The sequence below is a fragment of the Pseudophryne corroboree genome, chromosome 8, assembly GCF_028390025.1.
Source record: "Pseudophryne corroboree isolate aPseCor3 chromosome 8, aPseCor3.hap2, whole genome shotgun sequence".
Lineage (NCBI taxonomy): Eukaryota > Metazoa > Chordata > Amphibia > Anura > Myobatrachidae > Pseudophryne > Pseudophryne corroboree.
In genome coordinates this window covers 15,179,797-15,203,922 of record NC_086451.1, presented here as the reverse complement: position 1 = coordinate 15,203,922, position 24,126 = coordinate 15,179,797, and the positions used below count along the sequence as shown (strand labels likewise).

At 50.0% G+C, this 24,126-nt stretch overlaps 1 protein-coding gene across 2 annotated transcripts in view; it reads left to right on the top strand.

Annotated features, from left to right (window-relative positions):
• Window positions 1-24,126, top strand: part of FBXW2 (F-box and WD repeat domain containing 2) — a 112,552-nt gene that overhangs the window by 78,269 nt on the left and 10,157 nt on the right. For both annotated transcript variants that reach the window (XM_063935949.1, XM_063935948.1), the window contains exons 4-6: window positions 8,883-9,077; window positions 11,496-11,629; window positions 12,219-12,305. In XM_063935949.1, coding sequence (XP_063792019.1) covers window positions 8,883-9,077; window positions 11,496-11,629; window positions 12,219-12,305 — 416 coding nt within the window. The remainder of the gene's footprint in view (window positions 1-8,882; window positions 9,078-11,495; window positions 11,630-12,218; window positions 12,306-24,126) is intronic.

Genomic DNA, 24,126 nt, shown 5'->3' with positions numbered 1-24,126 from the left:
CCATGGGGAATAGCGGCTCCGCAGGAGACTGGGCACAACTAAAGAAAGCTTTAGGACTACCTGGTGTGCACTGGCTCCTCCCACTATGACCCTCCTCCAGACCTCAGTTAGAATTTTGTGCCCGGCTGAGCTGGATGCACACTAGGGGCTCTCCTGAGCTCCTAGAAAAATAAAGTATATTTTAGGTTTTTTATTTTCAGTGAGATCTGCTAGCAACAGACTCACTGCTACGAGGGACTTAGGGGAGAGAAGCGAACCTACCTGCTTGCAGCTAGCTTGGGCTTCTTAGGCTACTGGACACCATTAGCTCCAGAGGGATCGAACACTGGGCCCGTCCATGATCGTCCGGTCCCGGAGCCGCGCCGCTGTCTCCCTTGCAGAGCCAGAAGCAAGAAGATCTTCCTCAAAATCGGCGGCTGAAGACTCCTGTCTTCATTAAGGTAGCGCACAGCACTGCAGCTGTGCGCTATTGCTCCCTGTGCACACCACACACTCCGGTCACTATGGGTGCAGGGCGCTGGGGGGGGGGGCGCCCTGGGCAGCAATTTGAGTACCTTACAGGTGGCAAACACACATAATATAGCTTACTAGGCTATATATGTGTAAAATACCCCTGCCACATTAATTTAATAAAAGCGGGAGAAGTCCGCCGAAAAAGGGGCGGGGCTATCTCCGTCAGCACACTGGCGCCATTTCCTCTCACAGCTCCGCTGGAAGGATCGCTCCCAGGCTCTCCCCTGCAGTTTCAGACTACATAAGGGTAAAAAAGAGAGGGGGGGCACTAAATTTAGGCGCAATTCTGTGTAATAAGCAGCTATAAGGGAAATCACTGTGAATAGTGTAAATCCCGGCATTATATAGCGCTCTGGTGTGTGCTGGCATACTCTCTCTCTGTCTCCCCAAAGGGCTTTGTGGGGTCCTGTCCTCAGTCAGAGCATTCCCTGTGTGTGTGCGGTGTGTCGGTACGGCTGTGTCGACATGTTTGATGAGGAGGCTTATGTGGAGGCGGAGCAGGTGCCTATAAATGTGATGTCACCCCCTGCGGGGTCGACACCTGAGTGGATGGATATGTGGAAGGAAGTACGTGACAGTGTCAACTCCTTACACAAAAGGTTTGACGACATGACAGATGTGGGACAGCCGGCTTCTCAGCCCGTGCCTGCCCAGGCGTCTCAAAAGCCATCGGGGGCCCTAATGATACTCCTTCGAAAAAAGGGAGTCATAATTATCCCGTACTTGGACGATCTCCTTATAAAGGCGAGGTCCAGGGAACAGTTGTTGATCGGAATAGCACTAGCTCAGACAGTGCTACAACAGCACGGCTGGATCCTGAATATCCCGAAGTCGCAGCTGGTTCCTACAATGCGTCTACTGTTCCTGGGGATGGTTCTGGACACGGAACAGAAAAAAGTGTTTCTCCCGGAGGAGAAGGCCAAGGAGCTGTCATCTCTTGTAAGAGACCTCCTAAAACCAAAACAGGTGTCGGTGCATCACTGCACGCGAGTCCTGGGAAAGATGGTAGCTTCTTACGAAGCAATTCCATTCGGCAGGTTCCATGCAAGGATCTTTCAGTGGGATCTGCTGGACAAGTGGTCCGGATCGCATCTTCAGATGCATCGGCTGATAACCTTGTCCCCAAGGGCCAGGGTGTCTCTACTGTTGTGGCTGCAGAGTGCTCATCTTCTAGAGGGCCGCAGATTCGGCATACAGGACTGGGTCCTCGTGACCACGGATGCCAGCCTTCGAGGCTGGGGGGCAGTCACTCAGGGAAGAAATTTCCAAGGACTATGGTCAAGTCAGGAGACTGCCCTACACATAAATATTCTGGAACTAAGGGCCATTTACAATGCCCTAAGTCAGGCAAGGCCCCTGCTTCAACACCAGCCGGTACTGATTCAGTCAGACAACATCACGGCGGTCGCCCATGTAAACCGACAGGGCGGCACAAGAAGCAGGATGGCGATGGCAGAAGCCACAAGGATTCTCCGTTGGGCGGAGAATCACGTGTTAGCACTGTCAGCAGTGTTCATTCCGGGAGTGGACAACTGGGAAGCAGACTTCCTCAGCAGGCACGACCTCCACCCGGGAGAGTGGGGACTTCATCCAGAAGTCTTCCAAATGATTGTACACCAGTGGGAAAGGCCACAGGTGGACATGATGGCGTCCCGCCTCAACAAAAAGCTAAAAAGATATTGCGCCAGGTCAAGGGACCCTCAGGCGATAGCTGTGGACGCTCTGGTTACACCGTGGGTGTACCAGTCGGTGTATGTGTTCCCTCCTCTGCCTCTCATACCCAAGGTACTGAGAATAATAAGAAAGAGATGAGTACGAACTATACTCGTGGTTCCGGATTGGCCAAGAAGATCTTGGTACCCAGAACTTCAAGAAATAATCTCAGAGGACCCATGGCCTCTGCCGCTCAGACAGGACCTGCTGCAGCAGGGACCCTGTCTGTTCCAAGACTTACCGCGGCTGCGTTTGACGGCATGGCGGTTGAACACCGGATCCTAAAGGAAAAAGGCATTCCGGAGGAAGTCATTCCTACGCTGATTAAGGCGAGGAAAGATGTGACCGTAACACATTATCACCGTATTTGGCGAAAATATGTTGCTTGGTGTGAGGCCAGAAAGGCCCCAACGGAGGAATTTCAACTGGGTCGTTTTCTGCACTTCCTACAGTCAGGAGTGTCTATGGGCCTAAAATTGGGTTCCATTAAGGTCCAGATTTCGGCTCTGTCCATTTTCTTCCAAAAAGAACTGGCTTCACTGCCTGAAGTTCAGACTTTTGTTAAGGGAGTGCTGCATATTCAGCCCCCGTTTGTGCCTCCAGTGGCACCGTGGGATCTCAACGTGGTGTTGGATTTCCTGAAGTCGCATTGGTTTGAGCCACTTAAAACCGTGGAGCTAAAATACCTCACGTGGAAAGTGGTCATGCTGTTGGCCTTGGCTTCGGCCAGGCGTGTATCAGAATTGGCGGCTTTGTCATGCAAAAGCCCTTATCTGATTTTTCATGTGGATAGGGCGGAACTGAGGACGCGTTTCCAATTCCTTCCTAAGGTGGTATCAGCTTTTCATGTGAACCAACCTATTGTGGTGCCTGCGGCTACTCGGGACTTGGAGGACTCCAAGTTGCTGGACGTAGTCAGGGCCCTGAAAATATATGTTTCCAGGACGGCTGGAGTCAGAAAAACTGACTCGCTATTTATCCTGTATGCACTCAACAAGCTGGGTGCTCCTGCTTCTAAGCAGACTATTGGTCGCTGGATCTGTAGCACGATTCAACTTGCACATTCTGCGGCTGGACTGCCGCATCCTAAATCTGTAAAGGCCCATTCCACGAGGAAAGTGGGCTCTTCTTGGGCGGCTGCCCGAGGGGTCTCGGCTTTACAACTTTGCCGAGCTGCTACTTGGTCGGGTTCAAACAGTTTTGCAAGATTCTACAAGTTTGATACCCTGGCTAAGGAGGACCTTGAGTTTGCTCATTCGGTGCTGCAGAGTCATCCGCACTCTCCCGCCCGTTTGGGAGCTTTGGTATAATCCCCATGGTCCTTACGGAGTTCCCAGCATCCGGTAAATCTATTTCTCGTAGTCCGTAGTGGATGCTGGGCGCCCATCCCAAGTGCGGATTGTCTGCAAAACTTGTATATAGTTATTGCTTAACTAAAGGGTTATTGTTATGAGCCATCTGTTGGTGAGGCTCAGTTGTTATTCATACTGTTAACTGGGTATAGCATCACGAGTTATACGGTGTGATTGGTGTGGCTGGTATGAGTCTTACCCGGGATTCAAAATCCTTCCTTATTGTGTCAGCTCTTCCGGGCACAGTATCCTAACTGAGGTCTGGAGGAGGGTCATAGTGGGAGGAGCCAGTGCACACCAGGTAGTCCTAAAGCTTTCTTTAGTTGTGCCCAGTCTCCTGCGGAGCCGCTATTCCCCATGGTCCTTACGGAGTTCCCAGCATCCACTACGGACTACGAGAAATAGATTTACCGGTGAGTAAAATCTTATTTTCTCTGACGTCCTAGTGGATGCTGGGAACTCCGTAAGGACCATGGGGAATAGACGGGCTCCGCAGGAGACTAGGCACTCTAAAAGAAAGATTAGGTACTATCTGGTGTGCACTGGCTCCTTCCTCTATGCCCCTCCTCCAGACCTCAGTTAGAATCTGTGCCCGGCCAGAGCTGGGTGCTCCTCGTGGGCTCTCCTGAGCTTGCTAGAAAAGAAAGTATTTGTTAGGTTTTTTATTTTCAGTGAGATCTGCTGGCAACAGACTCACTGCTACGTGGGACTGAGGGGAGAGAAGCAAACCTACCTGCGTGCAGCTAGCTTGTGCTTCTTAGGCTACTGGACACCATTAGCTCCAGAGGGTTCGAACACAGGGCCTGACCTCGATCGTCCGTTCCCGGAGCCGCGCCGCCGTCCCCCTTGCAGAGCTAGAAGACAGAAGAAACGACGAAAACGGCGGCTGAAGACTCCTGTCTTCATTAAGGTAGCGCACAGCACTGCAGCTGTGCGCCATTGCTCCCACAGCACACCACACACTCCGGTCACTGTAGGGTGCAGGGCGCTGGGGGGGGGGTGCCCTGGGCAGCAATTATAATACCTTTTGGCACAAATTATACACATAATACAGTCTGTCACTGTATATGTGTGCAAACCCCCGCCATTAAGTCTCACAAAACGCGGGACAGAAGCCCGCCGCTGAGGGGGCGGGGCCTTCTTCCTCAGCACATTAGCGCCATTTTCCCTTCACAGTTCTGCTGGAAGCAGCTCCCCAGGCTCTCCCCTGCAGTATCTGGATACAAGAAGGGTAAAAAAGAGAGGGGGGGCACTTAAATTTAGGCGCAAATAAGATAAGTAAGCAACTATTGGGAAAAATCACTTATTATAGTGTACATGCCTGTGTTATATAGCGCTGTGGTGTGTGCTGGCATACTCTCTCCCTGTCTCCCCAAAGGACTTTGTGGGGTCCTGTCCTCAGTCTGAGCATTCCCTGTGTGTGTGCGGTGTGTCGGTACGGCTGTGTCGACATGTTTGATGAGGAGGGTTACGTGGAGGCGGAGCAGAGGCAGATAAGTGTGGTGTCGCCCCCGACGGGGCCGACACCTGATTGGATGGATATGTGGAAGGTCTTAACCGACAGTGTCAACTCCTTACATAAAAGGTTCGATGACGCAGCAGCCTTGGGACAGCCGGGGTCTCAGCCCGCGCCTGCCCAGGCGACTCAGAAGCCGTCAGGGGCTCATAAACGCCCGCTAGCTCTGATGGTAGACACAGATGTCGACACGGAGTCTGACTCCAGTGTAGATGAGGATGAGACAAATGTACAGTCTACAAAAGCCATCCGATGCATGATTACTGCAATGAAAGATGTATTGCACATTTCTGATATTAACCCGGTTACCACCAAGAGGGGTATTATGTTTGGGGAGAAAAAGCAGCCAGTGACTTTTCCCCCATCTGATGAATTAAATGAGTTGTGTGAAGAAGCGTGGAGTTCCCCTGATAAGAAACTAGTAATTTCTAAGAGGTTACTGATGGCGTACCCTTTCCCGCCAACGGATAGGTTACGTTGGGAAACGTACCCTAGGGTGGACAAGGCGCTAACACGCTTATCTAAAAGGGTGGCACTGCCGTCTCAGGATACGGCCGCCCTAAAGGAGCCTGCGGATAGAAAGCAGGAAGCTATCCTGAAGTCTGTGTATACACACTCTGGTACTCTACTGAGACCTGCTATTGCTTCAGCATGGATGTGTAGTGCTGCAGCAGCATGGACTGATACCCTGTCAGACAACATTGATTCCCTCGACAGGGATACTATTTTGCTAACCATCGAACATATAAAAGACGTCGTCTTATATATGCGGGATGCACAGAGGGACATTTGCCTGCTGTCATCTAGAATTAATGCAATGTCCATTTCTGCCAGGAGAGTATTATGGACTCGGCAGTGGACAGGTGATGCTGATTCTAAAAGGCACATGGAGGTTTTGCCTTATAAGGGTGAGGAATTGTTTGGGGACGGTCTCTCGGACCTCGTATCCACAGCAACTGCTGGGAAGTCGACTTTTTTACCTCAGGTTCCCTCACAGCCTAAGAAAGCACCGTATTATCAAATGCAGTCCTTTCGGCCTCAGAAAGGCAAGCGGGTCAGAGGAGCATCCTTTCTGGCCAGAGGCAAGGGTAGAGGAAAGAAACTGCACCAGGCAGCCAGTTCCCAGGAACAAAAATCCTCCCCTGCTTCCACTAAGTCCACCGCATGACGTTGGGGCTCCACAGGTGGAACCAGGTGCGGTGGGGGCGCGTCTCCGAAACTTCAGCAACCAGTGGGTTCGCTCACAAGTGGATCTCTGGGCTGTACAAATTGTATCTCAAGGATACAAGCTGGAGTTCGAGGCGACTCCCTCTCGCCGTTACCTCAAATCAGCCTTGCCAGCTGCTCCCAGGGAAAGGGAGGTAGTACTGGCGGCAATTCACAAGCTGTACCTCCAGCAGGTGATAATCAAGGTCCCCCTCCTTCAACAGGGCAGGGGTTACTATTCCACAATGTTTGTGGTACCGAAACCGGACGGTTCGGTGAGACCCATCCTGAATTTAAAATCCTTGAACACTTATATAAAGAAGTTCAAGTTCAAAATGGAATCGCTCAGAGCGGTCATTGCAAGCCTGGAAGAGGGGGATTTTATGGTGTCGCTGGACATAAAAGATGCTTACTTGCATGTCCCCATTTACCCACCTCACCAGGAATACCTCAGGTTTGTGGTACAAGACTGTCATTACCAATTCCAGACGTTGCCGTTTGGTCTCTCCACGGCACCGAGAATATTTACCAAGGTAATGGCCGAAATGATGATACTCCTTCGGAAGAAGGGAGTTATAATTATCCCGTACTTGGACGATCTCCTCATAAAGGCGAGGTCCAGAGAGCAGTTGTTGCTCAGCGTAGCACTCTCTCAGGAAGTGTTGCAACAGCACGGCTGGATTCTGAATATCCCAAAGTCGCAGCTGATTCCTGCGACGCGTCTGCTTTTCCTGGGCATGATTCTGGACACAGAACAGAAGAAGGTGTTTCTCCCGGTGGAGAAGGCCCAGGAATTGTCATCTCTGGTCAGGGACCTCCTGAAACCAAAACGGGTATCGGTGCATCACTGCACGCGAGTCCTGGGAAAGATGGTGGTTTCTTACGAAGCAATTCCCTTCGGCAGGTTCCATGCAAGGATCTTTCAGTGGGATCTGTTGGACAAATGGTCCGGATCGCATCTTCAGATGCATCGGTTGATCACCCTGTCCCCAAGGGCCAGGGTGTCTCTGCTGTGGTGGCTGCAGAGTGCTCATCTTCTCGAGGGCCGCAGGTTCGGCATACAGGACTGGGTCCTGGTGACCACGGATGCAAGCCTCCGAGGATGGGGGGCAGTCACTCAGGGAAGAAACTTCCAAGGACAGTGGTCAAGTCTGGAGACTTCACTACACATAAATATACTGGAACTAAGGGCCATTTACAACGCCCTGAGTCAAGCAGAGCACCTGCTTCAAAACCAACCTGTACTGATTCAGTCAGACAACATCACGGCGGTCGCCCATGTAAACCGCCAGGGCAGCACGAGAAGCAGGATGGCAATGGCAGAAGCCACAAGGATTCTTCGATGGGCGGAGAATCACGTGCTAGCACTGTCAGCAGTGTTCATCCCGGGAGTGGACAGCTGGGAAGCAGACTTCCTCAGCAGGCACGACCTCCACCCGGGAGAGTGGGGACTTCATCAAGAAGTCTTCACACAGATTGTAAATCGCTGGGAACTGCCACTGGTGGACATGATGGCGTCCCGCCTCAACAAAAAGCTAAAAAAATATTGCGCCAGGTCAAGGGACCCTCAGGCGATAGCTGTGGACACACTAGTGACACCGTGAAGGCCCATTCCACAAGGAAGGTGGGCTCTTCTTGGGCGGCTGCCCGAGAGGTCTCTGCATTACAGCTTTGCCGAGCTGCTACTTGGTCGGGTTCAAACACATTTGCTAAATTCTACAAGTTTGATACCCTGGCTGAGGAGGACCTTGAGTTTGCTCATCCGGTGCTGCAGAGTCATCCGCACTCTCCCGCCCGTTTGGGAGCTTTGGTATAATCCCCATGGTCCTTACGGAGTTCCCAGCATCCACTAGGACGTCAGAGAAAATAAGAATTTACTCACCGGTAATTCTATTTCTCGTAGTCCGTAGTGGATGCTGGGCGCCCGTCCCAAGCGCGGACTCTCTGCAATACATGTATATAGTTATTGCTTCACTAAAGGGTTATTGTTATGAGCCATCCGTACATGGAGGCTCAGTTGTTGTTCATACTGTTAACTGGGTATGGTTATCACAAGTTGTACGGTGTGATTGGTGTGGCTGGTATGAGTCTTACCCTGGATTCCAAATCCTTTCCTTGTTGTGTCAGCTCTTCCGGGCACAGTTTCCCTAACTGAGGTCTGGAGGAGGGGCATAGAGGGAGGAGCCAGTGCACACCAGATGTAGTACCAAATCTTTCTTTTAGAGTGCCCAGTCTCCTGCGGAGCCCGTCTATTCCCCATGGTCCTTACGGAGTACCCAGCATCCACTACGGACTACGAGAAATAGATTTACCGGTGAGTAAATTCTTATTATAAAGCCTTTTTCATCCACTGATCATAGTTGAATACACATCGAGCGAGTTCAGCTTCTTGTGAGAAGTGTTACTGAGAGTAGACCACTAGAAACTCACGGCGTTATGTATCCCAGCTGTTGTGTGACAATATTGTGAAAGTAATTAAATGACGCTTTACCTGAACGTGACGTGTGTTATACCACATACATACCGGCCTGTAACGTGCGCGTTTTGCTTCTGAATGATCCCTGTCTTTGTATATGGCGCAGGTTCTGATGACTTGTCGGCAAAGTTGTGGGATGTGAGCACCGGCCAGTGCATATACGGAATCCAGACCCACACGTGTGCCGCTGTGACGTTTGATGAACAGAAGCTCATCACCGGCTCCTTTGATAACACGGTGGCTTGCTGGGACTGGAGCTCCGGGGCCAGAACGCAGCACTTCCGGGGTCATACCGGAGCAGGTGAGGCAGAGTGTTACATCCCCATCGCTCATCCATATGTCAGGCAGAGCTGTTTTATTTCTCTGGCCCTGGGGTACACCTCAAAGCTCCTCTCTGGATGTACTGTAATTGTATGTACTGCACAGAGCACATGTGCAATGATATACATAGGAAATGCAGTAACATTGTGCATTGCTATTTCATTTTCAGACCTGCTTTATAGTTCTAGGTGTTGCAGCCTGTTTCACCTGCAGTAGGTGTATGGTGTGGCATGACCTGTGACATCAGCAGTTGAACACTTGTTGAGGGGGGCAGATCAGGGGATAGAATATGTCACCAGACTGTTGGTAAAGTACAAAACAGAAATATCATCACTAGTTTTTATTACCAGTTATTCATATATCGCATACATAATCCGCGGCGCTTTTCGGGGAACATGTTGAACACAGTTATAAATGTTCACTAAAGCAGGGGTGGCCAAACAGTCTATCGCGATTGGTCGATCGCGGACATGCGACCAGTCGATCGCGATCCGCCGCCCATCCACACGAGGCCAGGAGAACGCAGCACGCGCCTCTCCTTCCTGCCCCTCAGTCTGGTCTCCGGCAGTGACGGCGGAGTGTATAGCTCAAATCAGGTGCTGGTTCGTTAGCCAATCAGAGCTCGCGGACCGGTGCCTGATTTGAGATATACACGCTGCCGTCACCGCCGGAGACCAGACTGAGAGGCAGGGTGGCAGGCAGGAGAAGCGCGCGCGCTGCGCTCTCCACACAGCAAAATGGTGAGCAGTACTATGGGGGCATATCTGGCACTGTGGACACATGGCACAGTGGGGGGCATATGTGGCACTGTGGGGTCATATGTGGCACTGTGGGCACATGGCACTGTGGGGGCATATCTGTGTCTGGCACTGTGGGGTCATATGTGGCACTGTGAGCACATGGCACTGTGGGGGCATATCTGTATCTGGCACTGTGGGGGCATATCTGTGTCTGGCACTGTGGGGTCATATGTGGCACTGTGGGCACATGGCCCTGTGGGGGCATATCTGTATCTGGCACTGTGGGGGCATATCTGTGTCTGGCACTGTGGGGTCATATGTGGCACTGTGGGCACATGGCACTGTGGGGGCATATGTGATGTGTATCTGGCACTGTGAGGGCATATGTGTATCTGGTACTGTGGGGGCATATGTGTATCTGGTACTGTGGGGGCATATGTGTATCTGGTACTGTGGGGGCATATGTGTTTGAGGTTTTTACCTGTGGGGGCCAGTGTGTTATTTCGTGCGAGACAGTCATTACACTCTGTGCAGCAAGGCTACATCCCTTTATTTGTTATGCCACGCCCCTTTTTGGTACACGCGCGCCTGCGGCGCACACTATTCGCCCACCTAGGTAGATCACAAAAGCTTTTCAGCTTTCAAAGTAGATCACCGACTCCAAAAGTCTGGCCACCCCTGCCCTAAAGCATATGCCGCTGTCTTGTTACACCACATGACAAACTATTGCCAATATCACACACAAGGAAACTTGGTCTCAACGGTATTTGCGTTGCCCTTGACTGTCCGTAAATAATGCGGCTTGGACAGGAGAATATTCGTCTGTGATGGACTGCGTATACTGTTGCATAATCCTGCCCTTACTGTACTTGGCCCTCCTGCCCGATCCTGCTAGATCCAGGCGTAAGTGCGCACAACGTAATTTCTGTGCTTGTACGTAAAGGACACTGCAGGAGCTGGTGTTGGCCTCACTATGTTTCAGCCGCATTATCTTTATAGTTTATAGAGCTGAGTGTCCCCTATAAGTGTTCACTCTAGGAGTGAAAAGGGGCAGGGCGCCGGACTCCGGGGGCACATGTGCGCGCGCGACGACGAAGCCGCGCGCGCGTCCGAAACGGGGGCGTGGCCACATCTACGTCATTTTAGGGGCGGTGCGGCCCACAGACGCTACTATAGAGAGCGTCTGTGGCCGGCGACGGCACTGTTGGGGGCGTGCCCAGCACCTCCGTCGGTGCTGGGCTTCCCCCAGCCCTCTCCCAATGCGTGAATGGATGCCGCGCGTATGCGCACGGCATCTATACACGCCGGGAGGGCAGGAAGCGGGCGGCTGTTCTAGCAGGGCGCCGCAAAAGGGGCAGGGCGGGTTTTGCCTGCTAAAAAAACGGGTAGGGCGCGGCGCCCTGCTAAAACTAGAGATGAGCGGGGTTCTCAAAACCGAATCTTATTGGCTATCCAAAACACGTGACATCCGTGAGCCAATAAGATGTCGTTTTGAGAACCGAGTAAAACCGAATCCGCTCATCTCTAGCTAAAACAGCCTAGAGTGAACACTACCCTAACCTGTTCTGGATTTATGTGTCCCCCCGGTTAGAGAATAGATCTGCAAATCGGGACATAATCGGGGAATAAACGTTCATTGTTTCTTTGTCTCTTGTCAGTGTTCAGTGTGGACTACAACGATGAACTGGATGTACTGGTGAGCGGATCCGCAGATAACACTGTGAAAATCTGGGCCTTATCGTCAGGATCATGCTTGAATACACTCACTGGTCACACCGAGTGGGTCACAAAGGTAGGTAGCATTCTGAGAGTTGTAGTCCAACGACCGGGGTGTAAAAAGTTGCTTAACTAAACATATGGGGTATATTCATTAAGAGCCGGAAACTGGCGTCTTGTCGTAAAGACTGCAGTTTCCGAGTGATTGAGGTCGGAAGGGGTTCCGACCTATTCAGTGTCGGCCCGTTTCCTCTGACAAGTCGGGAAATCCAACTTGTTGGAATACAGCAGATCGGCGGATTCAGCGACCGGTTTTAGCCCCGTTTCCGACATTACTTTAAAAAAAAGTCGAATTGACACTGTCGTGAACGGGCCGAACCTGTCGGGTTTGACCCGGCATTGAATAGGGAGCTGTCGGGTCCTTTCCGTCGGAAAGGACCCGACAGCTATTGAATACACCCCATGGTTGTACGTATATATATGGTTTTCTTGCTAATGGGGTCTTTGTACTGAGCCTTTGGAGAGAGATAAAGTATCAGCCAGTCGGCTCCACTGTTACAGGCTGGGTTTGAAAAACGACAGGAGCTGATTGGTTGGTACTTTATCTCTCTCCAGGGCGCAGTACATAGACCCGTCACTTAGGAGGTGTCACTGTGTGATTGCAGGTTGTGCTACAGAGGTGCGAGGTGAAGTCTGTGATGCACAACCCCGGAGATTACATTCTACTGAGTGCCGATAAGTACGAGATTAAGGTATTATTCCATCTTCAGCAAGCGCAGATATTATATTGTGTGTATAGTACGTCTGATTGTCTTCTTTTCTGCTGCGGGGTACACTGGTCTCCACAAGGAAAGACATAGGGGTGTAGAGTAGGATCTTGATCAGGCTGAAAAGCTTTGACTGTTCCCAGAATGCATAGCGCCGCCTCCTCTATAACCCCGCCTCCCTGCACAGGAGCTCAGTTTTGTAGTTGGTGCCGCAGATAGCAGGCACATAACAGAGGGGCTGCTCTGGGCAGCCCTGAGAAGAGCTTTTTCAGAAGAAAAGTGAAGACTTCAAGGGCTGTAGCAGTGTGTACATGTCTAGTGACATTCACTGCTGCAGCTCCATCTCTCCCCAGCGGCGCTGTACACACCCGAGCCCTGGTTGCCGGGTAACTACAGCAGGAGGCTCCGGTTTTCTTCCATGGTCAGGCACACACGACGGGGGCTCTCCGGGATCGCGTGGCCGCGCTTCGGGAGGTGGTGAGTGGGCCCCGCTTGCGGGACCCGTACTTTATTGCGATCCGGCGCGGTCAGTGGGAGACAGGCCACGCACGCTGGCGGTGGACACTGTGGCAGTACAGGCGATCCCACTAGATCACCAGGGCATGGGTGCAGGTCAGGTTTTCTCTTAAAACCATTTTAATAGTAGCCCACAGTACCTGGTGGTTTTGCCAACAGGGGGATAAGGCTTAGACCTGAAGCCCCTCCCCCAGCCCTAGGGCACCATTTTCCGCAAATGTTCCCACCCTGGAGCTGCATATCTGTCTCTCCCTCACTCCCTGTCAGTGTCTGGGCGCCATTTCTCTCAGCTACACTGTTCCTGGGACTGCTTGGGCAAATCCTCCTGTGTAAAGCCGCCTGGTTGTCAGCGCTGTAACTTTACATGACACTTAAGTATTCTACCTGCCTATTAAAATGTGTTAGTTAAGAAAGAGTGCATTTAGTCAGGGTTTTCTAGTACAATTACCCTGTGATATACATCCAGTTCTTACTGTGTACTGTTATATCTATTGACTACATAGCTATATAAGCTGGTCCAGTGCAGTATTATTGTTAGTAATAACCTCTGCATTGTACAAACTGTGACTGTTTGTGTGTGCATTAGATAGCTGAGTGGTGTCCAGTTTGTGTCTCTCACTCAACTTGCTATCCCTATATTCTATAACCTGAAGGGGCTTGGTGCGTCAGGTTTTATATTGATATAGGATTTTCACAAGATATACTTTAATACGTATTTTTCTCTGTGATTTTAGTCACCATATCTCTCCTTTATCTCTGCTTGTGTTGACTACATTGCGCAGGGGTTTGGGTTAGAGGTATTGTGCTGCTGACAAATTGTACTGTGTTACCTAATTGTACTGTGTTACCTGATACTGCAAGTTATATCATGTCTGCTTCTGAAGGTAACGGTTCTGGGGCGGAACATACTGCAGGTGTTGCTGAAGCCACAGACCCATATGAGGGGAATATAGCAGCTGTGGGCTCTGGTTCTGGGGGCTCCTTTCCCCCCAGTGGGACTGTGGCAACGGAGGTCCATAATGACCCTCCATGGGCTGCTTTTTCCACGCTTCTGCTTACGCTAGTTAATAAATTAACACCCCCTATGGGACCCCCTGTGCCACCGTATGTGGTCCCTGCAGCTAACCCGCCGTGGGCGGACAATTTAGCTGCTCAATTGAAGAAGTTGAACCAGTCCCTGACTACTAAAAAGTCTGACTTTCGCTCGCCCAAGCCCAAGGGGTCCTCTAAGCGAGCTCTTATCTCCTCACAATCCACTGCTGTCACTGACACCTCGTCTGATGAAGATGGCACTTATACTGACCCCACAGATTCTGACACAGATACTGCTGATGGGGAGGGTAGTTCACATGTGGATGTTCCTGATCTTTTGGAGGCTATTAAGTTGATTCTGCAGATTACGGATGATCCCGAGCCATCCGTTCCTCCTAAGAAACCAGATAGGTTCAAGCGTCAGAAGGTGGTTAAACAAGTTTTACCTCACTCTGACCACCTAGTGGATATACGTCAGGAACCCTGGGAAAACCCGGGTAAGAAGTTTGTGCCTCAAAAGAAGATGCTGGCTCGCTATCCCCTCGCGCCAGAGCTGTCTAAAAATTGGGAAACGCCTCCTCCAGTAGACTCGCATGTGGCTAGGATGGTGGTTTCCTCAGCTCTACCTGTCACTACCGTCACGTCGGATAAACGTGTGGAGGGTTGTCTGAAAGCGATTTACACCCTCACGGGTGCTGCACAAAGGCCCACTATTGCAGCAACATGGGCTGCAGAGGCTATTGAAGCATGGGCCTTGGAGTTAGAAGCTGAAATCTCTTCTGACCATGCTAGACAATGCTTGTCATATATTGTCACAGCTTCTCGCTATATTAAAGAGGCGGCTTCTGATGCCGGTGTCCTAGCAGCCAAGGCCTCTACTACGTCAGTCCTGGCTCGCCGGATATTGTGGCTGAGATCCTGGTCCGTGGATCTGGACTCTAGAAAAACCCTGGAGGTACTCCCTTTCAAGGGAGATATTCTGTTTGGGGAGGACTTAAATAAGATTGTGGCTGACTTGGCTACTGCCAAAACTGCCTGTCTGCCAAGTACCGCTCCTTCTGTGTCGAAGGCTAAAGGTGCTTCCTTTCGCCCCTTTCGTCCTTCAGGTAAAGCAAAAGGTCAGGCGTACAACAAGCAGGCCCGTACTTCCAAACCTGGTAAGCCGAAGCCCAGAAGAGCCTGGGCTGCCCGTCAGCCAGCTTCCAAAACCGATAAGCCTACTGCATGACGGGGCGGGCCTCCCCCTGGGGGATCCCAGGGTGGGGGGCCGGCTTCTAGGATATACCCAGGAGTGGTTGAAGACCACTTCAGATGCCTGGGTACGGGAAGTCGTCACTCGAGGTTACGCCATAGCCTTCAAAAACCGACACCCTCATCGATTTTGCCGGACAGACGTCCCGTTGGACCAGAGAAAGGCAAACGCTCTACATTCGGTGGTACAGACCCTCCTGGATACAGGAGTCGTAGTACAGGTGCCTCCTACGCAGAGGGGCCGGGGGTCCTATTCTCCGCTATTTCTAGTCCCGAAACCGAATGGGTCCTCCCGGCCCATTCTCAACCTCAAGGCTTTGAACAGGTTTGTGAAGGTTTCCAAGTTTCGTATGGAAACCCTTCGCTCTATGGTTCTGGCTTTGGAACCTGGGGACTACATGGTCTCTCTGGACATACAGGATGCTTACCTGCATATTCCTATAGCAGCGTCACATCGGCAATACCTGAGGTTTGCGATCGGCAACCTCCATTACCAGTTTCGGGCGTTACCTTTTGGTTTAACAACGGCTCCGCGAGTGTTCACCAAAGTTATGGCGGTGATGACGGTGGTACTCCGCCGTCAAGGGGTCAGGATACTGCTGCATCTGGACGACTTGTTAATCCTGGCAAATTCCCCAGAACTTCTCCTACGTCATCTGGATATGACGGTCCGGTTTCTACAAGCCCACAGGTGGCTCATCAACTGGAAGAAATCCTCCCTGGTCCCTGCTCAGAGCATGGTGCACCTGGGAGCGTTGTTGGACACTCACAACCAGAGGTTGTTCTTGTGTCAGGAGAAAGTCCTGAAGATTCAGGACAGGATTCGTTGCTTCATTTCTCGTCTGCAAGTGTCGATACATTTGGCGATTGCAGGTGCTGGGCCTCATGGTGTCAGCATTCGACATGGTGGAGTATGCTCAATTCAATTCTCGCCCCCTCCAGAGGCTGATTCTAGCCAAGTGGGACGGCCTGCCTCACCGGATCAGGTCTCACATGATCTCATTGACTCAGGAGGTCCGTCTGTCGCTGCACTGGTGGCTCCAGGACCGACAATTGTGCAGGGGCCGTCCCTTCTGGATATCCGACTGGGTCCTGTTGACGACAGATTCCAGTCTAAGAGGTTGGGGCGCGGTGCTGGAGCCACACTCCCTTCAGGGTCGGTGGACCAAGGAGGAATCCCTCCTCTCGATCAATATTCTGGAATTGCGGGCGGTCTTCAATACGTTGAACCTGGCCCAGCATTTAATTCAGAACCGTCTTGTTCAAGTACAGTCGGACAACGCCACCACAGTGGCTTACATAAATCATCAAGGCGGCACTCGAAGCCGTTTGGCAATGAAGGAAGTCTCTCGGATTCTACATTGGGCGGAACGCCATCTACCGGCCATATCGGCAATATTCATTCCGGGAGTCCTGAATTGGGAAGCGGACTTTCTTTATCATCCACTAGGGGTCACTGGAGTACTCTTGGGATATGGACGGCGTAGCAGAACAAAGGCACTGAATATTTAAATTTAGGACTCTCCACCCCTCCATATCCCAGAGTACCTCAGTGTACGACCTCAGTGTTTTTTCGGTGCTCACAGCACTAACATCGGCTTGTGGGAAGTTTCCACATTTGGTGGAAGATTTTATTAATTTTTCATTTTTACTTTTTATTTTTACTTTTTACACTTCCCTTCCCAGTTTCTAGAAAAACATGGGTCCGGGATGGTGCCGCTGCAAGGCAGCGCATGGCGTGTCGGTCCTCACAAAGAGCACCCTCACAGCCACAGGCAGCCCACTGTCTCCTGCAAGCTGGACGGAGCTTACAGAAAGAAGCCCCGTCACAGCCAGGGAAAAAAAAAAACAAAGAGCTGGACGGAGCTTACAGAAAGAAGCCCAGTCACAGCCAGGATGAAGTGATCAAGAAGCTGGACGGAGCTTACAGATAGAAGCCCCGTCGCAGCCATGATCTGAGAAGCTGGACGGAGCTTACAGATAGAAGCCCCGTCGCAGCCAGGACTGGAGACATGATCACATAAGGTAGGCTGGGGAACGGGACGGTCAGCGCCGGCTGCCGCCCGCTATGTGGGGGTATTGTAAGTCGCTCCCGCCGCACATCCGGCAGTCACAACGCCCCAGCCGCTCTATACTGCAGCCGCTCCGTCCGGCCATCTCAGCCGCTACGTCCGGCCCGCCCAGCATGCCAGAACCGGCGCCGCTCCGTCCACCCGCAGACAGCGTTAAGAGGGTGGCAACGGGCCGCCGCTCCGTTCGGCCGCCTAGCAACGGCCACCCGCAGACGCTCCGTCAGTCAGCAGAAACGGAGCGCTCCTGGTGACCTCCGCTGCTCGGCAAGAAAGCCTCCCTGCAATGAATTCCCTGGCTTCCCGCTGAGACACAGCGTTACAGGGAGCACGGGGGGAAGGGGGGCGGTGAAACTGGCAGATTACAAGGTGATGTAATCTATAAACCACAGACATATATATGTGACATGTCACTAGATAATAGGCTATTGAGTCTATTTTAATGATGGTGAGGCATGTATTGTAACACTGCAGGCATGTAGTGTAACATGCCCTGTGATTATTACTGTATAATAGGCTATTTAGCCTATATATTGATGTCTGTTATTATATATTAATGTCTGTGGTTATCACTGTAGGCTATTTAGCCTATATATTAATGTCTGTTATTATATATTAATGTCTGTGGTTATCACTGTATAACATCATATATATATATTTATTCAAGAGCATGTGTTGTACCCTGCCTATGATTATCATTGTATAATAGATTATATTAACACTGAAGCAATTGTTCTGTGTTTATCAGGGTCAGCATGGCATGACGGCCATTTTAACCATGCTTCCTGTTGTTTTACAGTTGTAGTTCCGGAACTTTCCTGCCATACATCCCTACGCCACCAGAGGCGCAGGGGTGTTAGTGGGAATTTTTGGTTCGGGTTTCACATAGGCTGCCTATGTGAACTGTTTTTCAGCCAGAAATAAATATATATTACACACCTTCAGATAATAACTTTACTAAGTCGTGCAGGTGTCTGTCCGTTGCCTATTGTGTTGTCTGTCTGCATAGGGAGTAAGGCTCCAGCGCAGACTAAAAATACTTTTAAACTAGACATAAATCAACCACATGTTCACTACGTGGGTAGGTTTTCAGAATCCCAGACATTGGCAAATTAAATTAACTCCGCTCGACAAGAGCGGTAAGATCGACGGAAGTTATCCCGCAGGCTCTAATAAAGGAGTCTTTCCAAAGGTACAATTTTCCTTTGGGTACCAAGGTGTTAATTTAACTGGTTTATAATTTCATGCAGTCGGATAATTCTATATCAGACCTCACATTAAACCAGCAGTCAGATAGTGCGGGGTTTAGGCAACCATACATTGCTAATGACCAGTGAGTCATCGTTTCGAATTTACAGAGACTAAGGAGACTCTAACATCTAATCCGTCGAATTTAATAAACAACAGATTTTCAGTGAATTTCTTATTTAGAATATCTGACTAAGATTTAAGTCTATTTAACCGTTTCCACATCTAAATGGGAGAATCCGCCATTGGTGAATTCGTCTGTGTCAAACATTATAAACACCCAAGATACATTTGGGTCACCAGGCGCTCTATGTATGGAAACAATGACGATCACGTTTCACTTATCGTTAATACAAAGCGGCAGAGTATCTCTGTAAAGCTTCTGCTGACGGCTGTTACCTCGATTCTCGCTTTTTAGCGTCACTAATTTCAGCACGACAAGGTCAGAAGTTGTTTGATAAAATTTCAAACGTTCATACTTTGGTCCGGCGGTTAAAGTCTTTACAATCCAGTCTTTTCAAGGCTGTGGTACAAGTCAAGACTTGTAACACCAGGGCGCTAAAGTCAACAAGACAGTGGCTGGACGACCTCTTAGGCCATCTCGAATTTCCAATTGTGGAAACGCGCCTTTACACATTTGCCGGGTTTCCAAACATCCACTCATGGATATATCCGCTATTTAAAGGTTAAAATACTGCCTCTGTCGGACGAAATTAAGAGTTTTGGCAGGTTGCCATTCAGTCTCTGCTGTTTTCAGCTGTTTTTATTTCCAGCCATGGTACACCAACAGAGTCAGGGCTACTTATTCCCCTCTGTTTGGCGTAACGAAACCAAAGGGCTCCGTCGCAGTCTCAATCACAGAGGGCTCCGTCGCAGTCTCAATCAGCAAGTTACTTACTGCAGTTTGGAAAATGGAATTTCTGCGGTTAGTAGTTGCATATTTGAAGCCACAAAATTTCATAATTGCGCTTGATCTTCAATACCCATACCGGTTTGGTCACCACATCACAGGTTCTAGAGTTTTGCAAAACGCCACAACCATTAACCATTTCATCTACCGGTTGGCTTCTTGTCAACGCCTCGGGTATTTACCAAAGAGATGTTGGTGATGATAGCTCATCTCAGAGCCCTGCCAGTGACAATCGTTCCATACATAGACGATCTGCTCATAAGAACTCTGTTTCACCAGAGGTTCTTCTTACTGGCGCTACTAACGTACACCATGGTGGCAGGTCAAGTTCAAAAAGCGATCGCATCTAATTCCGTCTCAACGACTTCAATTCCTAGGTATGATTATAAATACGGTAAATCAAAGACATTTACCTACTACACCAGCAAATATACCAGCTAGTACAATTAGTGCAAAAGCCACGCACACTAGCGGTACATTGGTGTATTCGCCTATTAGGAACAATAATGTGGTTTCAAAGCGCTTTAGTTCGCTGGGCTTCTCTCGCGTTTCCCACAGGGGGGCAAGGGTGTATATGCTCTGGACGAGAGTCTCAGAGCTTGAGGAGTTGTAGTTAAAAAGCTCAGCGACAGGGGTTCTAAAACGGATCACGACAGATTGCTGTCTATAAACGGATCACGACAGATTGCTGTCTATAAATGTCCTGGAACTCCGTGCAATTTACAATGCACTACATGCTTCGTTTTCAGTCTGTCCAAGTACAGTCAGACAACGCAACGGGAGTTGCATATACAAGAAGCTGCATGGCAATGCGGCAGGTAGCTTGAATCCTCAATTGCCCAGAACACCATTAGGTGATGTTGTCCACAGGGTTCATTCCGCAAGTGGATATCTGTTAGACAGATGATCTCACCCGTCGGGATTTATATCCTGAAAACTGGGCATTCAATCCAGAGGTGTTTCATATGTGAGTCCACAAAAGGGGTTACCCTCAGGTATACATGATGGCATCTCGCCACAATTACAAACGCTCAGTATGTGTACAGAACGACAGATCACAAGGGCAGTGGCGGTGGAGTCTCTCACATTCGTGTGGTCATACAGCATCGTGTATCTGGCTCCACCATTTTCCGCTGCTCTCTCCGTTGCGAAAACGGATCATAAGACAGTTCGTCACAGTCATACTAGTGATATCTCATGGGTTTCGGAGAGCTTGCTTCTCGAATCTCCAAGGAATACTGGCACACGATCTTGGTCCGCTCATAATACGTCCAACCTGTTACAACAGGGAACGTTCTTTTACCCCTAGTTACCTATGTACCTATTACCTATATACCGCGGCTGCGGTTGACGGGGTGGTGGTTCAGACCGCCCTCTTAAGAAAAGAGATAGGGCATTACAGTATCGGTTATACCAACCGCTCATTATTACAAAATTTCGTGTGTCTATATAGGTGGGTGGGAAGCTCGGAAGTTCCGACTTCATCTTTCAAGTTACCCGTATTCTGTTATTTTACACACGGGGTGGAATGGAAAACTGCATTTATCTGCACTAAGGGTGCAGGTATCTGTGTGGTCAATTTATTTTCAAAGACGTTTGACTCTATTGCGTCGGTACACACCTTTCTACAAGGTGTCATCAAAGTACAGCCTCCATTTAGCCCACCTACAGCGCCATGCGACTGGAAGCTGGGTTCACATTTCTTACAGTTTTCAATATTTGAACCCTTACAACAAATGGGGATTAAGTTTCTCACTTGGAAAACGTTTTTCTTCTAGCCTTAGCTTCGGCAAGGGTTTGTTTTCACATTTAGGTGCCTTGTATTCCAAGCCACCGTATTTGGGGTTTTCTCATAACAAAGCAGAACTTCGGACGAATCCCGATTTCTTATTTTTCCACATCAATAAACCAATAGTGGTTCCTGTGTTGACGGCACATTCTGGAATTCTGAATGTGGTACATTACGCGTCTATATGTCCGAACGTCTACAGTTCGTAATACGGATACGTTGTTTGTTCTCTATGATGCTGCCAACTGCGGTTAGCCAGTTTCTCAGCAGACATTATCCAGTTGGATAAAAATGACTACAAGTCAGGCTTACTTTAAGGCTAAGTTACAGTCGCCTACGTCAGTAATAGCTCATCCCACAGGTTCTGTGGGAATGTCATGATCAGCTGGTCGTTAAGCGTCTACGACGCGGCTACATAGTCTTCAGTGCACACGTGTGTGCGCGTTTACACGTTATGAAACGGTTGCGGCATCAGCATCTAGCTTTGGCCGCCTACTGTTACAGGTGTCAAACAGCTCTCCCGCCCACGAGGGAAGCTTTGGTACGTCCCAAGAGTACTCCAGTGACCCCTAGTGGATGATAAAGAAAATAGGATTTTGGTACTTACCAGGTAAATCCTTTTCTTTGAATCCATAGGGGGCACTGGACGCCCACCCAGAGCAGTTTTACCTGGGTTGTATTAAGCTCAGAGGAGCTTATGGTAACACATTTTACCTGGTTTGTATTAAGCTCAGAGGAGCTTATGGTAACACATTTTCACCGATTGGTTCAAATTATAAAGTTCTATCGGTTATGGTGTCAACTGTTTAGTTGACAGTAAAGTTATGGGTCAACTTTGTTGTTGTCCGTTATGTTATAGGAATTCTCCATTGTCAACCTCTCTATATAGTTCCTGTTCGCTCAGTAAAAAACACTGAGGTCGTACACTGAGGTACTCTGGGATATGGAGGGGTGGAGAGTCCTAAATTTAAGTATTCAGTGCCTTTGTTCTGCTACGCCGTCCATATCCCAAGAGTACTCCAGTGCCCCCTATGGATTCAAAGAAAAGGATTTACCTGGTAAGTACCAAAATCCTATTTTCTCAGTCGTCAGGACGTACATGCCGGCGAGTGGGGCCTCCAACCAGAAGTGTTTCAACTCCTAGTGGAAAAGTGGGGCCTTCCAGACGTAGATCTGATGGCGTCTTGACACAATCACAAGGTTCCGGTCTTCGGAGCAAGGACAAGGGTTCCTCAAGCAGCATTCATGGATGCGCTGGCGGTACCGTGGAGGTTTCGGCTGCCGTACGTGTTCCCTCCGGTGTCATTCCTGCCCAGGGTTATTCGGAAGCTCAAGCAAGAAAGAGGAATTCTGCTTCTCATAGCTCCAGCGTGGCCCAGACGGCACTGGTTCTCAGACCTGCAAGGCCTATCGTCAGAGCGTCCAATTCTACTTCCGCAACGCCCAGACCTCCTCGTTCAGGGCCCCTGTGTCTACCAGCACCTAGCTCGGCTGTCTTTGACGGCGTGGCTCTTGAATCTTCCGTCTTAAGGGCTAAAGGGTTTTCTGAGGCGGTCATTCAAACTATGTTGCGGGCCCGGAAACCAGCTTCTGCTCGGATTTACTATAGGGTCTGGCATTCTTACTTTGGTGCGCATCTAACGATTATGACACTTCCAAGTATAGTACAGCCAAGTTGTTGGCTTTTCTTCAGCAGGGCCTGGACTTAGGCCTGCGTCTGGCTTCCCTCAAGGTTCAAATATCTGCCTTGTCGGGGTGGTTTCAGAGAAAGATTGTGACCTTACCTGATGTGCATACCTTTACTCAGGGTGTGTTGCGTATCCAACCTCCCTATGTCCCTCCTGTGGCTCCTTGGGACTTGTCGGTGGTTTTGGAGGCGTTACAAGAGTCTCCGTTTGAACCTCTTGGTTCAGCTGATCTTAAGTGGCTTTCCCTTAAGGTGGTGTTTCTGCTGGCTATTGCTTCAGCTAGACGAGTGTCGGATTTGGGTGCCTTGTCCTGTAGTTCCCCATATCTGATATTTCACCGTGACCGGGTGGTTCTTAGGACTCGTCCCGGTTATTTACCTAAGGTGGTTTCTTCGTTCCACCTTAATCAGGAGATTGTAGTTCCGGCACTTGTTTCTCCTGATCTGTCTCCCAAAGAGCGGTCTTTGGTTGTGGTACGGGCTCTCCGTATCTATGTGAAGAGAACTTCCTCCATTAGGAAATCTGATTCTCTTTTTGTACTGTTTGGTTTTCACAAACGTGGCTGGCCTGCTTCCAAGCAGACCCTGGCCAGATGGATTAGAATGGTGATTGCACATGCTTATCTGAAGGCTGGTCTGTCAGCTCCTGATCACATTAAGGCCCATTCTACTCGGTCTGTTGGACCTTCTTGGGCGGCCCAACGTGGTGCGACCCTTGAACAATTGTGCAAGGCGGCTACGTGGTCCTCTGTGAACACGTTCATTAGGTTCTATGCCTTCGATACTGCCGCTTCCCAGGATGCTTCCTTTGGACGCCGGGTTCTTGTGCCCGCTACAGTGCGTCCCCTCCCATAAGGAACTGCTTTAGGACATCCCCTGTGTCTATTCCTTGTGGAGCCCAGTGTACCCCGCAGCAGAAAACGAGTTTTATGGTAATAACTTACCTTTGTTAAAACTCTTTCTGCGAGGTACACTGGGCTCCACAAGGCGCCCACCCTGACGCACTTAGCTTCTTTGGGTTGGTGTGGCATTAGCCGCTGACACTTCTCTTGTCGTGAGAGTGTGGTGTTGTGGCTACTAACCGTTGTCGTCTCTTTTCCTGCTACTGCATTGGGCTGGTTAACTAAAAACTGAGCTCCTGTGCAGGGAGGCGGGGTTATAGAGGAGGCGGCGCTATGCATTCTGGGAACAGTCAAAGCTTTTCAGCCTGTTGGTGCCTCGGATCAAGATCCTACTCTACACCCCTATGTCTTTCCTTGTGGAGCCCAGTGTACCTCGCAGAAAGAGTTTTAACAAAGGTAAGT